Here is a 16451-nt window from a genome sequence, read left to right on the forward strand (position 1 = left end):
AAATAATGGCAATCTTCAAAAAATGAAGGAATGGTCATCAGAGTTAATGTAAAGAAATTATCTAGAATAGTCATGTCATCTTTATTGCACACAAAAATACATTCATACAGAACAGGTAGATTATTAATAAATATATGCTAAAATTTAAATATAAATTAAGTTTTTAGCAAAGAGTATGAACTAAAAATAATAAAATTTACTGACTATGTTTTAAAACTTTACATAGCAATCAATTAAAATACTACAAAATAAGACATAGAGAATAAATAAATAAATTATATATAAAATAAATATTATGCTTCTAACTAGTTTTAAACATTCCAACACTTAGTAAAGGACATATTTACACATGTGCTTTTGAAGTAAAAGCCAAAAATTCTTGAACACTATAAAAGCAGTGACTGGATAGAAAACCAGTCTCTCTCTTCTACTTTGAAAAATATGTCTCCTTCTTTATGTAAACTGGGAAATAGTGAAACATGCTGGTGCAGGTATAATATGGGAATTTTTCACAGAAGGCGGTTTTATGTAATGGAAACTGTATAAAAGAAGAATTTTGAGTAACAATGGAATGTGCATGGTTCCTAATTAAATATCTGTCTAAATTACTTATGACTAAATCTACACATCGATAAATAAATAGGAAGGGAAGGGGTAAAATTTTGAGATTTTTTAAAAACAGTTCCCAACAAAGGTCTCTTTGAAGGCAGCACTAGTTAGAACTCTGATGACCTTTTTTCTATAAGGAACGCTAGAAGACTCACTGGAGGTGCCCAAAAAATCAAACCATATGATATGAAGGAATTGAAATATAAGCAAAGAACACTTGGTGGAGAGTACAATGATCAACAACTTCAGAAAGGGTTAGAAGTGAATAGAAAGCTTTGTTGAGTTTAGGAAGTAAGGAAACAATATGCTGATGCTAAGTGAGAGAATTGTTCATTTACAAGCTAAGAAATTGAGTACAAATATTGTATTATAGGATAGATTATTTATACACAACTTCCTCAATGAGTACATAAATAATAAGTATAAAATTAGTCAAATATAATAATAAAGTATATATAGGCCTAATATGACACACTTTCTAAACTTGACATTTATGAAATAAAGAGATTCTGATTACATTTAAAAAGTCTTTTACTGATGAGATAATGATGTAGTGAAACATTTAATATAGAAACAGATTAAACGATATTGTAAATTTTAGTTTAATCTTACCTTTGGTTATTATTGGAGTAAGGGGCTTGAGTCTCTTGACCCCAAGATGATGAGTAATTATAGCTTGTATCTGTGTATGGCATTCTTCTATCCTCCCTTTAAATAAATTTAAAACCATTATAACAAAACAATTTATTCAATCCCAAATTACAAAGAGCACTTCAATTTGTCTTTCTGTAGACATATAATATAAAATTACTCAATATGGTTTCAAACTATCATATTAAAAAAAAATAGTAATAAGATGCCTAACCATTTGTAAAAATAGACTAATATAAACATTTTTTCTTCCCAAAAGGTACAAGGTGAGATAATTTTCAATATTATGTATTAATTATAAAATTAAAAAATGTATGTATTAAAAACCAACACTTTACTTAATCATGAGGTGTTTTGAAGTAAGTACCAGTTTGATATATAAAAAACAAGTTTAAATTTTGTAACAATTTGATTTTTATATGACAGCCCACATTTAATGTTGTGATGAGTTCGTTTTGACACATGTGAACGGCCATTGTCATGCAACAAAGGGATCCTTTTTTTCAATAATTTTAAATATTCAATAAGAATTTTATATATAATAATAACTCTTGACACATGCAGCAACTCTTCTGATAATGAAGAGAACATAAGATGTCTGTTCACTATCACTATTTCATTCGCTTTCTGCACTAAATCATCGTCAGTGATCATCGAGGATTATTCACTTTGTTTCTTATCATAAACACTCTTGGTTATCTTTTATTAGATCTTACTCATAATGTTTTGTTTGATACTCCATAATTTCGATGATGTTGACTGTTTCCACGACTTTAGCGCTGAGAAAATCAGCTTGTATTTCATAATTGGGAGGATCCTCAATCAACACTGGCATTTAAAATACACATAAACCGATACAAACACAATAGATGTTTGCCGTAATTGATCTGTTGCTTGCCAACAGCAGAAGATGGAATAGTATGCAAGTACGGGACAACAACAGCAGCAGCGGAAAACAATACATACTTTACAAAAACACACACAAAATCTCTTAAGTTGTGTTATTTTCTTGAAAGATTCATATCAGGTATTTAAAAGGAAAAATAGATGTTCAAAATTATCAACCAATCTTATTAATGTTGTTCAATAACAAATCTTTTTAAAGATAACAATATAATAAAGGTTTGTAGGACACTTAGAAAATAATTCTTTTCAAGAAGAAAAATAGTTTCACCCACAGACTTAACGTATTAAAGCTTTAACTGAATCAACAGACAATAACATTAGGTGGAATTAATGCTTTTAACACAATCACACACAGTGAAATGGCTAAAAAGTGAATTATAGTAAAATTAGAATGAAGATATTTTGGACAAAAAATTAAATATTAACTTTGACATTATGGACCATCCTGTATACAAGAAGCGAAAAAAATTAAAACTATTATTTTTAAAATGCAGTGAATAGAGAGACCTTTACATCAACTAACTTTACATTTTAACATCTTTAAAAAATAACACCCAAAAAGTGCCATTTTGGGGTATTTTAGGGTGTTTTTGTGGAAGATAAATTGGTGTTTTCAGTAAAACAAAGAAGGTAGGTTTCTCGGTTCAGCCACTATAGATCGTGGATGGGTGGTCTGCCTCATCCTGTATATAGTTATAATTAACCCATTGGCCTTGTATCACGGAACGGTTCCGTGACAGCTAGTCTGAGCTCAAAATTTGTATCACGGAACCGTTCCGTGACAAGTACAGCGCCATCTAAATAATTTTTTTAAACTCCTTTTTCAACCAAATTAGTATTAATTAGACTAATATTGTTGTAACACATAAGAAAAACTGCAATACTACAGTTAATTGAAATTAAAATGAATAATAAGTTACTATAATAGAATATTAGTGTATTACGAGAGAAAAAAAACCAATATTCTTGGAATTTTAAGTATTTAGAAAAAAAATTTATTCCGACAAACTATGTATATATATATATATATATATATATATATATATATATATATATATATTCTAGTATTTCTAGGTAGAGAAATACATTTCAAATAAAATAAAAGCAACAATGGGGTATTTTATTTTTATTTATTTGAGTAAAAAAAATTTAAAAAATTCCAAAACTTTTTTAGTTTGTTCAGCATTATTATTTTTAAATTATGACCAAATATATCACTATCTATTTATTATTAAAGCCTATTTCATGTTAATCCAAAAAGATATAAAATATAACCAAATAACTTGAAAAATAAATTTTTTATAAACATATATAACAAAACTCTTACGTTTTTAGCATTTTTCATAGGATAACTCCAGTTAAGCTGATAGTAAAATTATGTATAAGCCAATGGGTTAATACATTATTATTAAGTGTGTCTACTTTGTTGAAGTAAATAAGTTTTTTGCAACATTTTTAGAGATAAGAATATTTTTGTTTTGTAAACAAAGTTATTTTGAAGGGATGTAATTTCATTTTGCTTCAGAATTTATTGTTTTTGTTTTTATTTAAAAAAATTTTTAATGCCTTGATCAGTTTAAAGAAGTATACACTTTTATTATGAAAAATGTAACTTTATCGATGATTTGCAAAATTATTAATGACATTAAAGTAATATTATTAATTTGTGTTTAACCAATTGACCACTCAATATTCTTGTGCCTAATCTCCTCATACAAATCCAATTAAATATACAAAAAATGCAAGGGTTTAGCAAACATTTTACAAAACATTCAATTTTATTGCTATTTTGTTGACTGAGCCATTGGTTTTTAGCTAATGAAACAGGTTATAACATACTATAATTTATAAGCACTAAAGCATATAATTTTTTTTTAACCCTTTTAGTGCTATAGCGTCTACGTTGTAGACGCTGCGTTTATGTCTAAAAGTGCTAGCGTCTACGTCATAGACGCAGCATATTTTTATATATATTGGTTCAGTTTATGCAAGTTACTGGCTGTAAACGATGACAGTTCATCCAAAGCCATAGAATAACGATATTTGTATATTTAATTGCCGATGACCAGCTGTTTATACGTCATTGACGTGAAATAAAAAGGTCAGTTCGGATGTTTACGTTGCAAGCGAACTGAAGCTGTGCTTTGTTACTCTGTTTTATCTTATTTTATCGATTAAATTGTATTATAATTGTGAAATACTACTTCATTAGTATTCCAAATCATTGCATTACTTCATTTTTGTTTTCCGTGTGTATTATATTTTACTAAGTTACAATGTCTAATAAGAACATTGTAAGTTATGATGAGTTACTTCACATTTTTTATAGTTTTATTACTGAATAAAACAATTATTTAGGTAAAAAAACTGTTAACTGTGCTTGAATTTCTTCTTTATTAATAATAATAAAGTTAGTAAAGCATTTATGCTAATAATAGTAAGTGTATTACTGTTTCTCTTGAGCGTTTCAAACGTTAGGCCTATATGTAGGGCAAAATTTGGCACGGACAACATATTATATTTTTAATCCACACTTCTTATTTGTTGTGTAAAAATAAAATCAAATATATGGAATTTGTTTAGTTTTAGTTGCCCTTCCCGATGGTAGCCTCAGAAAAATAATATAAAATTGTTTACATACTAAAACTGTATGCCAAAGTGAAAAAAAATTATAAAAAATTTTACATTATAAAGAAATTTTTTTATAAACAATCCAAATATGTACAAATTTATTTTTTTGTATTTATTTCTGTTTATTGGTTATTTATCTTCAATACAAAAAAAAGTAACAAGATATGACCTCAATTAAGGAAATAGTAAGGAATTTACTAAAACTCTGCATTTATGCCCTAAAATGCTTAGTACTCTTGGGTATGGCATTGCGCCAGACCCCTTAGCACTAAAAGGGTCAATATCTAGAATCATTAAAATTTTTTTGTTATTGTAAATTTTGAAACAAAATTTGTTTTTAGTGCAAAACACAGTTATAATCTATGATATTCGGTGTAGCTTTATAGGAAATTTAATTCTTTAAGTGAAAAATTTTATTTCGTTGATTTATCTTAATTTTTTTTTAATTCTACGTAGATTTTTGTAAAATGCGACATTTGTATAATCCTTACACAAATCCAAGCAAACACGCAAAAAGCGGAAGGATATAGTATTATACCTTGATTCACATTCTTTCCTGGGGTTAATACATAGTTATATATAGTATATGTTCTTTTGTTTAGTTTTAATACATAAACTTTATTATTTGAGCCCATACTAACGTTTAAACAAATATATAAAACGTATGTCGTCATCACGGTACTGTCTCGTGATTGGTGTTTTGATAATGCGTCGGCCGTCACAATACCTTAGATAAGTGGTTAATGGGTTAAACTGAACATCTTCATTCAAATGTAACTGAATTAAATAAAATAAAACTGGTAATATTTAACAACTAAATATACTCACCACTCAGTTCTGATGCGTTTGGGAGGTGGGGAGAAATCATGCTGACGTGCTGGGCTGTATCTCTCCCTCACTGTCCCCCTGTAGTCTCCCCTTGCTCTGCTCCTACCTCCTCCCCAGGTATCCCTGTCATATCAAAACAATTCTTACAATTATTTTGTACTGATAATTTAGGTATTGTACATAAATATATATGTATGTACACACAAACCACACCACTCGCACGTACACATGTGCACACACAAACACAGCGTTCACAAAATAGTGTCACAAACATCAATTCAAACAAAAAATGCCATATCAACATAAACCAAGAAATGTCTCGTTTGCTGCTATTTTTTATTTTTTATATATAGTTACTATCTCTAAAACTAGTTAACCTAAAGAAACCAAATTTGGTAAATAGGTTTGAATACATAAAAGAACAATTAAAAAAAATAATTGTGTTATTTTCTTTAATATTAACACAATGTCGTCTGTTGACAATTTTTCAAGTCAAATAATATAGAAAAACAGTAAAGTTATAAAAAGTGTACTAGACACCAACTACTTGGACATATTTAATTACAATTCCAATGGTACTTGTTTCAACGAAACCAGTCAATCCAAAAGCGAGCAAGATGATCACTTTAAATATATGCTTGCATGAGCCGGGAGGACTAAACATTGTCTTTTGATAGGCATAACTGTATTACATCAGTTATAAGAAATTTACAAGGTACCAATTGATACATGTTTGGCGCTCCTACCCTGCGCAAGTGTATATTTAAAGTGATTGTGCTCGCTATGCGTTAACAGATTTTGTTGAAAAAAGTACTGTTGGAATTGTTAAAAATTGCAAAATGGCTGAGATTTTGTAAAATTTTTATAACTTATGTAAAACAGCCATCCTGCTTTGTTGAACCTGTAACTACAAATGTAAAAAGATATTTTGAAATTTTACAAATGTGACAAAAACCTTGAAAATTTTGCTACTAAACTGGGTTATGATGTTCATGTTGTAGAGTATATCATCAGCAAAAGAAAAAGAGGAACAAGTCTAACAATTTAGAGGGGGATTTGGCAAAATGAATTGAACAACATTGAAATTGTCATCAATGTTCATGTTAAACTGTACAAAAACAATTATATCTACATTATCAATGACCAAGATATTGTGACAGTCCAGCTATAGGGGAAATAAAAGAGCTTCTTCCAGTGCCATACATTATGTTAACACACATTATATCTTCTACAAAAATAAAAAAAACATGTGTTTTGTCTATATAATAACTTTATTATTCATTTATTTCTTTATAAATACTTAAAACAGGCTTTACTCATCCATAATTCCATGCTCTGTGAGATTTCTGGTCTATTTTTCAAGGCTAGTCTTAGAATTCCTTCCAAACTCATAGAAAAATCATAATCCTATTCTAAAAGTATTGTATTTAGTGAATTTTCTTAACATAAAGAGTAATTCTATATATATATGACTTAATATTCTATGAGTTTTTTCATAAAACAATAAACGAATTATATACTATGCACAAATTTGTATGTAGCCTATTTGCAGTATCTAAACTATAAAAATTGTAATAAAATGAAATGAAATTCAGCTCCGTTTAATAAGTTTTGCTGTTATTTCAAATATGAACTTTCATAATATACTCCATAGTTGTCTTTGTCTCAATTATTTTACTTTTTATTAAATGAATTAGGATATTGACTCATTATATGAAAATGACCCATTTCTTTAATAGAAAGCAAGGAAGAACAGGGGGTAAATTACAATAAATTGATGATTAATAAACAAAATAACAGTTTTCTATAGATTAATAAATTATAGGCCTATATGATATAAAAGTAGAATATTTGTATAATTAGTAGGCCTAATTAGCACTTGGATTACATGGACACAAAATAAGTGGCTACAAAAAAAAAATACAAAATAATCGTTGTACCTTTCTATCCATTCATCCCTTCTACGATCTTCACGGCGACCCTCGCCACTTCTATATGACTCAGTCCTCTCACCACGGAACTTGTCCCTTCGCTTTCTGTCTCCATATTCATCATCACTGTCACCCATTGCTAAAGCAAATCATTTTAAATAAGTAACAATGGAATGATAGATATAACCTTTATGGTAGGTACACTATAAACATACAGTCAAATGTCATGCTAACCAAATTTATTAAAATGTTACAACTATTTATGTGAAGATATGTGAGAAATATTATGAGAAAATATGTGAAGATCCCTGCGGCGACGATTTATCGTCGCCAATGAAGATGCGAGAATCCCCAGGCGACGTAATATCGTCGCCATGGTATGTGTTTAATACATATTTATGAGTATTTTAGTAAAATACTAATTTTTTTTGTTAGTAATATAGTGTATTTAAAATAACATCTATGCTCAAAAAAATATATTACTCTTTGTTGCTACGTAGCTGTTGCCACCACGCCATTTCTACTCCACAGCTGTATTTGTTTACAAAGTGGTCTAATGTTACGTATATTGTCTTTGTGCGTGTGATTGAGTTAAATGTTGGGTACTTTGGGATTATACCGACCACACCCAGACATGAATCGTTATTTCACATTTCGTTTCTACTGATTACTAGATTAGCGTAGAACAATATTTCGTCAATATAAAACAGGAATTTCTTATCGCAAACCCCTCCCCATCCTCAGACAGAGGTCAAAGTCGAGCGTCTAGTAGATAACGTGATTGCAGTCTCGCCGCCCGTTCAGCTGGTGCATCGCTTTGTTGTACTTCCGTGTTTTACCTCTACATTTCTCCAAACACAAAAATTCAACAAAAACAATCATTTACCAAACTAAACTCTTTATTAAAAAAAACACTAAAAACTTGTTTTTATTCTTGATCACATTCCGCCACCCAAAAATGCGAGTGCCTCCGGCCATCAGCGCGGGCTTTGGCAGCACCTTTGGTGCTGCCCCGCGCTGATGTCGACGAAAGAAAAACATCCCTCGAGATAGTACCTATCAGTAAAATATCAAATTCTAGAGGGGCTAATCAGAAATATAAATTGAATTGTAATGGAAAGGCAATTATGTACCGTGCAAATCACGTGATGCCGCGCGGCCTGCCGTAATCAGGATTCTCGAGAAAGATAAGATAACAGCGACAACAATACCGATCACAATACCTGGAAATGCTTGTAAGTTTGTAATTTTGTAATTGAAGAGTTGTTTTTTTTCGTTCTATCATGTTTGTTTCTATAAATTTCTATTTTTGTGTTCTTCATACTAGTGTGGTCGGTATAATCCCAAAGTACCAAATGTTGTACATGAGGACTGTTTTTAGTCACTTCATATTTAGTTTTAATCTTACAGTAATAATCAGTTCTGTGAACAATGAGTGACAACATTGTAAATCACTCGAGTGAATTGGACAGACAACTGGATGTTGACCTATCAGATGACGATTGGTCTGACGTCTCATCCAATTGTCAGTGATGACACTGATGTTGAACCTACCTATAGGCCAACTATCTCGGACTCAGATGACGAAGAAATTCCATTTAGTCAACTATCTACTTCTCGCGGTAACGCCGCCGCTAGGCCTACTCCGGACAATGACCAACCGGCCTCAGTGAGATCGCGGTTGCAAAATCTTTTTCTTTAGAGATATCAACATACTATTAATTGTTTTTGTACATACATAAAACTAAATTTAGAAAAATAAAATGTGGGTGCCCATAGTAAAAATTGTTCTTATTTTTTAATTAAAAAATCTTAACATCTATTATTTACCTAAAAATCTATATACATAATTATATTTTACAGTTATTTTAATGTTGTTAAACAAATTTTGGTACTTTGGGATTATACCGACCACACTAGTATGAAGAACACAAAAATAGAAATTTATAGAAACAAACATGATAGAACGAAAAAAACAACTCTTCAATTACAAAATTACAAACTTACAAGCATTTCCAGGTATTGTGATCGGTATTGTTGTCGCTGTTATCTTATCTTTCTCGAGAATCCTGATTACGGCAGGCCGCGCGGCATCACGTGATTTGCACGGTACATAATTGCCTTTCCATTACAATTCAATTTATATTTCTGATTAGCCCCTCTAGAATTTGATATTTTACTGATAGGTACTATCTCGAGGGATGTTTTTCTTTCGTCGACATCAGCGCGGGCTTTGGCAGCACCGAAGGTGCTGCCAAAGCCCGCGCTGATGGCCGGAGGCACTCGCATTTTGGGTGGCGGAATGTGATCAAGAATAAAAACAAGTTTTTAGTGTTTTTTTAATAAAGAGTTTAGTTTGGTAAATGATTGTTTTTGTTGAATTTTTGTGTTTGGAGAAATGTAGAGGTAAAACACGGAAGTACAACAAAGCGATGCACCAGCTGAACGGGCGGCGAGACTGCAATCACGTTATCTACTAGACGCTCGACTTTGACCTCTGTCTGAGGATGGGGAGGGTTTGCGATAAGACAATTCCTGTTTTATATTGACGAAATATTGTTCTACGCTAATCTAGTAATCAGTAGAAACGAAATGTGAAATAACGATTCATGTCTGGGTGTGGTCGGTATAATCCCAAAGTACCCAAATTTTTTATACTTCAGACTAAAATTTTTCTGTGTATACAATTTTATTCTGGACATTTTGTGTGTAATACAAGACAATAACATAAAAAATAGCAAAAGTATTAATTTTTTACGAACAGTATGCAATACAGCTGTTTCTGCGCCAGGGATTCTCTGTAGTTCTTAGGTCAAATGGTTTTGGTACGATTTTCCCAACATCAATATTTTGGTCTGAGGTTCAAAGGGTTAATATTTATATACATTAATTTCTAACATTGAAAATTAGCCAAACCATATTGTTCTTTGAAATATCCATTATGTTTTTTGATCAGAAATTTTGTTTTCAGTCCTTTGGATGGTCATGAATAACGATGATTCCGTATCATTCGATAGTCATCATCCGACTGTGTTGGTGGCCGCTTTTTATACTGCAGCCAGAACTTTCATTAACCCCTTTTAGCCCCGGCGTCCCGATATACCGGACAGAGGTGGTCTAGCTAAAATGCCCAACGTCCGATATGCCGGACGTCTCGAGAATTTAATGTAGCTGGCTAATAATATGTCCAAATGCCATCAGTTTCGGTATAGTATCGGTGAAGAAACGGACATACATGCAAAAAACAATAAACCTTCCAATTGGCATCGTATTTAGTCGTCATTGAGCGTAGTTTATTTTGTAGATGTCAGTTGTCAGACGACTTCAGTTGCATTGTTGTTGTATGCTGACTTATAACCTCAATTAGTTTGCGTGATTGAAAGTGGTTGTTTTTTCGTGTCATTTAGTGTATTATTAGTAAAAAAACATTAGTAAACGTCGTAGAGAAAAGTTACCAGTGAGTGAAAACACTTTGATAAACACTGGTACTTTGGCATTATACCAACCACAACCCATACATGAATCGTTATTTTGACATTTTGCTTCTACTGATTACTAGATTAGCGTAGAACAATATTTCGTCAATATAAAACAGGAATTGTCTTTATCGCAAACCCCTCCCCATCCTCAGACAGAGGTCAAAGTCGAGCGGGTCTCGTAGATAAGTGATTGCAGAGTCCCGCCGCGCGGCCTGCCGTAATCGGGATTCTCGAGAAAGATAAGATAACAGCGACAAAAATACCGATCACAATACCTGGAAATTCTTGTTGATTAATGGAATGTTAGTTCTGTTACTCAACTACATCGTTTTATAACGTTCTAAGTTCATTGAAAAAGGTTTAAGCGTTGGGGGGGCATATAACGGAATCTTACCCCATTCCCAAAGTACCATAAAATGTATATATTGGTAAATATTATTTCTTTTACTTTTTTGAAAAATTCAACAAGTTTTAGTGTTACAAACCATTACAATTAGTTTGTGTTATTTTACAATTGTTAATTATTTCAAAAGTGCAAAAACAAGTAAACATATCTGTATACTTCTACTGACGTGTATGTGGAAATATATTGAAGAAGTGCTTATGCAAGCAATACAATTAATTGGATATATCTCCTGCATTTATCAAGGAAAGTTCTTAAAATTTTGTGTGTGTAGTAAGAAATATGTGTACAACAAAATTGCTTCATTTTCAGGGGCTACAATTTTTTTTTTCTACCGTTTATGTATGTCCAAACTATAAAAAATGAAAAAAAATAAAAAAAATTTTATGTATAAATACGCTAAAAAAAACAAATCATTCTGTAAAAGTACTTTTTAACTATTACATCTAAGAATACACTTATTTTATGAACAATTTAAAACAAAAACCTAAAAATTATCTTCAAAAATAAGAAAACTAGATGAATTTTCCCTCAATTCTGCACTACGGTCCCTTATCGCCATGGGCTTTCTGGCAAGTCCATGGAAAAATGGCTGGGGTTAAAAGGGTTAAAAAATCAAGGAATCATGCAAAATGTGACTTATGAACATTCATCAAATGAATTTTTGACTTACGGTGGGGGTCAGGTGTAGGGTACAATAAGCGGACCCGGTTTTTTATATCAAAGAATGTAATCATCGATACCTAATATTCGCATCTCAAATCCTAGACTATCAATTGATATAAAAGTATCTATAGTCCTCAATAACAATCACATGTTTTAAATTAAAATATGAATTTAATATTTACAGTAATCAAACAAATTATTATAACCAAAATTAGGAAAACTGAAGACGACCATATTTGCTCCTCTCACAGTTACAGTTGTTTCTTTCCCACAAATTTCACATACATTTTTCGGTACGAATATTTGTATTATCTGAAAGTGTTTACAGCTGGTTGTTGATACAGATTAAGTTAATTGTTCCAAATAATTAATCAGTAACGATTGGTTATATCGATGGTTATGATTCAGTAACATAAAATTTCGATATAAAAAAACTGGCTCCGCTTATCTTACCCTACCCTGGTCAGTATTCAAACACTAAATTGACCAGATTATCAACAGAGTCTACCCCTAAAATTTTGGTAGCCTTGTTTGAAATTTGGACCAAAGAATGATTTTAAACAATACCAAGCTTCAATAATGAGGTTTCGCAGGAAATAACTAATAATGAAGGAGAATAGTATACCCCCTTCTTGATATAGCCTTTCTTGCATTACTGAGTATTACTTTTAACATAAATTGGGTGTCGCTAACTAAAGTTACAACTATCTTAAGTAATTAAAAAATGGCTTCACTTACCTTTTGGACAATTTAGACAAACCTTCACACCAAAATAAAGAGTATTCCAAAAATTAAATTGGATTAATAATAATAGATCTCGATGTATTACTTAGTTGACAAATAACCACAAACCTAGAACCAATAACCCACGAGACGGTAGAGAGAGACCCTCGACTCCGCCAAATAAAATGCCGAGTTTCAATTTTTTTTACTTGGGATTGGGACTTGGGAAGCTACACTCTTCTTGGAAAGGCGAATTTTGATTGGACAGTTGGTAAATTACAAAGGATTGTGGGTTTAACCTTTGCGCATATAAGCTGCTTATCATAGAGTAAAAATAAAAATCAATCTATACTAGTATGAAAACAAGATTCAAGTATTTAATCATTGACTAACATATATTTGGCTATACGTATAATCAAAGCCCACAAGTAATACACTCATCACCTTATATTTCCTCTTCCGCTTATGGCCATTCGCCAAAAAGCCTATTGCCATGGGACAATATTGTTTCAGAATCACTCGCCATATTACAAAAAGACAGAGTCCTGTGGAGAAAATCGTTCTATTGAATTTTGTTAAGGTAAATTATCAAGGCAAACTTAAATTGTTAGAGATAATTTGTTGAAACCCATTAACACGGTAACAAAATTGTTTCACTAAAATAGAAAAAGTTTTAACTGATTTTAGAATTTAGAAATGTTTGATTTGAAACAGGAATGCCTGGATGACTTATTACGCCATCATATTTTGGGTTGTGTTAATTTTTTTTTTTAATTCATGCTGTTCTGCATATATTACTTGATTTCGGATTAAATAGCCGTGATATTTTGTCTGAGGTGAGATCATTTGGATTTTAATGATACACATGATGGAAACTGTCAAATCTAAGCTGAACAGTGATTTTCTGCGGCTGGCATGTGACAGTAAGCTGCAAATGCTCCTAACAGCTTTTTGTGATCCCAGAATTGTTAACTATATTCATCTTTCCAGCGCTGCACAATGTGATTGAGTACCCGAGTTCGAAAAGTCCAAAATAAATAGTTTATTATGAAAAGCAGAGTATACTTAAACTGTTAATATAAATACCAGTTACGGGAATGATTAAACGTAAAATGGATTTCTGTTAGAACGGTTTCGAACTCCACCATGATAAAGACTAGCTCTTCATTTCCGTGTGATCGAAAGCTCTTAGGCAGTAGTAAGGTGAGTAATCTTACAATATTCTACCGGAGCATATGTAAATACATGACGGACCAATAACACCACCAGCCCAAAATCCGAACCAAAAAGTAACTTTTTGTGGATGCTTCGCTACCTGGTGAACCTCATGTGTGTTGGCGTTGTCCCTTATACGGCAATTATGCTTGTTAACATAGCCATTCATCCAGAAATGTGCTTCGTCGCTGAAGATAATTTTTCGGCCAAAATTAGGGTCCTCTTCCAAACTTTGAGCTCCTGGGTCAGTTGGATTTTGTACGGATGCAGGCCTAAATCCAGACGCAAAATTCGCCAAGTTGAAGTTTGCAAATGGCCGAGTTCTTGTGCACGGCGAGGAAATGATTGCGTTGGGTTCCTCTGCACACTTTCATGGACAGCGGCGACGTTCTCGATAGATCAGCTGTTCCTTTGAAGTCTGGGTGTAGGCTAGACTGGTGGTTTACCGAACCGGCATTATCGAATTTAGCTACCAGACGTTGAATAGTTGACATTGAAGGGCCTCCGCGTCTGCCGTAAAATGGTCGCAACGCACGTAACGTTTTAAGTAATGAACACTAATTTTGATAATAAAGTTTAATCATCTAAACATGCTGCTCAATCGTGTAACTTGTCATTATGAGATAACTTGTTATGAAATGGCAGCACTCACTGGACAACAATACGGTAATGAAACAACAGGCACTAAAACAACATGGCCGCCATAGGCTGCCAACATCTATCTGTCCAAAATGAAAAACCCTTATTTCCTCTCAAAAGGTTCTCTCAGAATAACAAACAGAAACCCTTATGGTTTAACGGTATAGCTTGAAAGCTAAAAAACGTTTAGGGACATATACCTCCTGCTTGACCAGTCCATTCAAATGTATCGCCAGATGTATATACATAATAAGAAAAAATATATCAAATTAGTTTCTGTAGCAAAAGCTTCTTCCGCTGAAAACCAAATCAGAAAAAGTAGTAATGCATGTATAATGGTCTGGAGGGTTATCTCACATACTCGGCACAATCAAAAAAGTTAAAAGGCGTCACAGCTTATAACAAACGAAAAAGAAGAACATAGTTAAGCAACTTTTCCAAACTGTCTTAATAACCAGTAAGATTTTTTATCAACCAAGTAAAGACTTGCATCCTACAGCTTGCATCTTTGGTCACTTTTTCTCTCATTCAGTCATGATCTGATTTCCTATTACTCCAATATCCAAAAAGCAATTATTTAGTCGATGTCTATGCTGAGTTGTCCCCATCATTCATAAGAAGTAGTGGTATCTCTGTCAGCCTCTCTTAAAATTCTTTTCAGCAATTTGATTTCTCAAGGCTTTTTTACATAGACTCTAAATTATTCAAAGTAACCTCCTATTTTTTGAGAAAGGCTCTGACCTTCCTCTACAGAAATACGTATACATTTCTATAGTGCTAAAATCTTTGAACGTCTGGTCTACGATAGTTTTCCATTTCTTAAACACATCATCACCATGTCACCATCTAAATTTGAATTGATCAAAAACAAATAAACTACAGACGCTATAAATAACATCCTGGAAAACACCCTTTCTTGGATTGACCACCGGCTACTTAATAGACTGGATTCACCTGATTTTATAGGTCTTGCCCCTTAACGGCTTAAGTCCTATCTGTACCATATCGTTCAATGTGTAAAGATAAAACGTCTGCTGGATTAATTCGTTTCAAACTTTCTATCAATTAATAAGGGTGTACTTCAAGGTTCTACGCAGTCTCCACTGTTATTTTTCGTGTATGTGAACGATCGAAATCTGCATACCCAGCAACCTTTTTTGGTGGACACAAATATCGGCTTGATTCCAGCCGATTCCCATAATCCCCAGAATTTAATAATACATTCAGCCTAGCCTAAATCAATTCAAATTTTCTTTAAACTGCAGGTTGGCAGGTCTGGTCTGCCTTGACAATTACAGCGTGAGTTTTATTTCTAAGTTTTTGAGTTATTTGACCGTACCATAATAGTAAATAATTAATACACTTCAATGTTTCATCTTGCGTGGCGAGAGATTAAGTGTGTCTCATTAAGTGATTACAGAACTGTAAGAAGTAGGCATTAAAATTACTGATATGTCAGATTACGGCTACCAAGTTTGAAACTGAGTTGATAACAGCAATATCATCCTGCATACAGCTGTCACAAGCAACATTAGTGCAATGCCTCGAATCACGATGCGGCGCTGTAACGCAACTTTCCATAATTGCACTGCAAAATAAATAACTCCCTTATCCGACTTGCATTGAAAGCTCTAATGTTTATTAGGTACTGTTGCAACGTTTTGTATCAAAAGGCCATATAAATATTTTTAACGTTTCAATCAATTTGGTTTGATTGTTTTACCGTCCATCTTTCTAACAGTGTTAATTACAATTTAATTATTTAATTGT

At 32.3% G+C, this 16451-nt stretch overlaps 1 protein-coding gene across 2 annotated transcripts in view; it reads right to left on the reverse strand.

Moving 5' to 3' along the window:
• LOC124354927 (serrate RNA effector molecule homolog) overlaps positions 1-13036 on the reverse strand; it is a 60608-nt gene extending 47572 nt beyond the window's left edge. For both annotated transcript variants that reach the window (XM_046805737.1, XM_046805736.1), the window contains exons 1-4: positions 12843-13036; positions 7566-7695; positions 5626-5748; positions 1222-1317 (exon numbers count right to left, since the gene is read on the reverse strand). In XM_046805737.1, the coding sequence (XP_046661693.1) occupies positions 1222-1317; positions 5626-5748; positions 7566-7693 (347 nt within the window). In that variant the 5' untranslated portion in view covers positions 7694-7695; positions 12843-13036. The remainder of the gene's footprint in view (positions 1-1221; positions 1318-5625; positions 5749-7565; positions 7696-12842) is intronic.
• Positions 13037-16451: the final 3415 nt, after the last annotated feature.

Source organism: Homalodisca vitripennis, chromosome 2, assembly GCF_021130785.1.
Source record: "Homalodisca vitripennis isolate AUS2020 chromosome 2, UT_GWSS_2.1, whole genome shotgun sequence".
Taxonomy (NCBI): Eukaryota; Metazoa; Arthropoda; class Insecta; order Hemiptera; family Cicadellidae; genus Homalodisca; species Homalodisca vitripennis.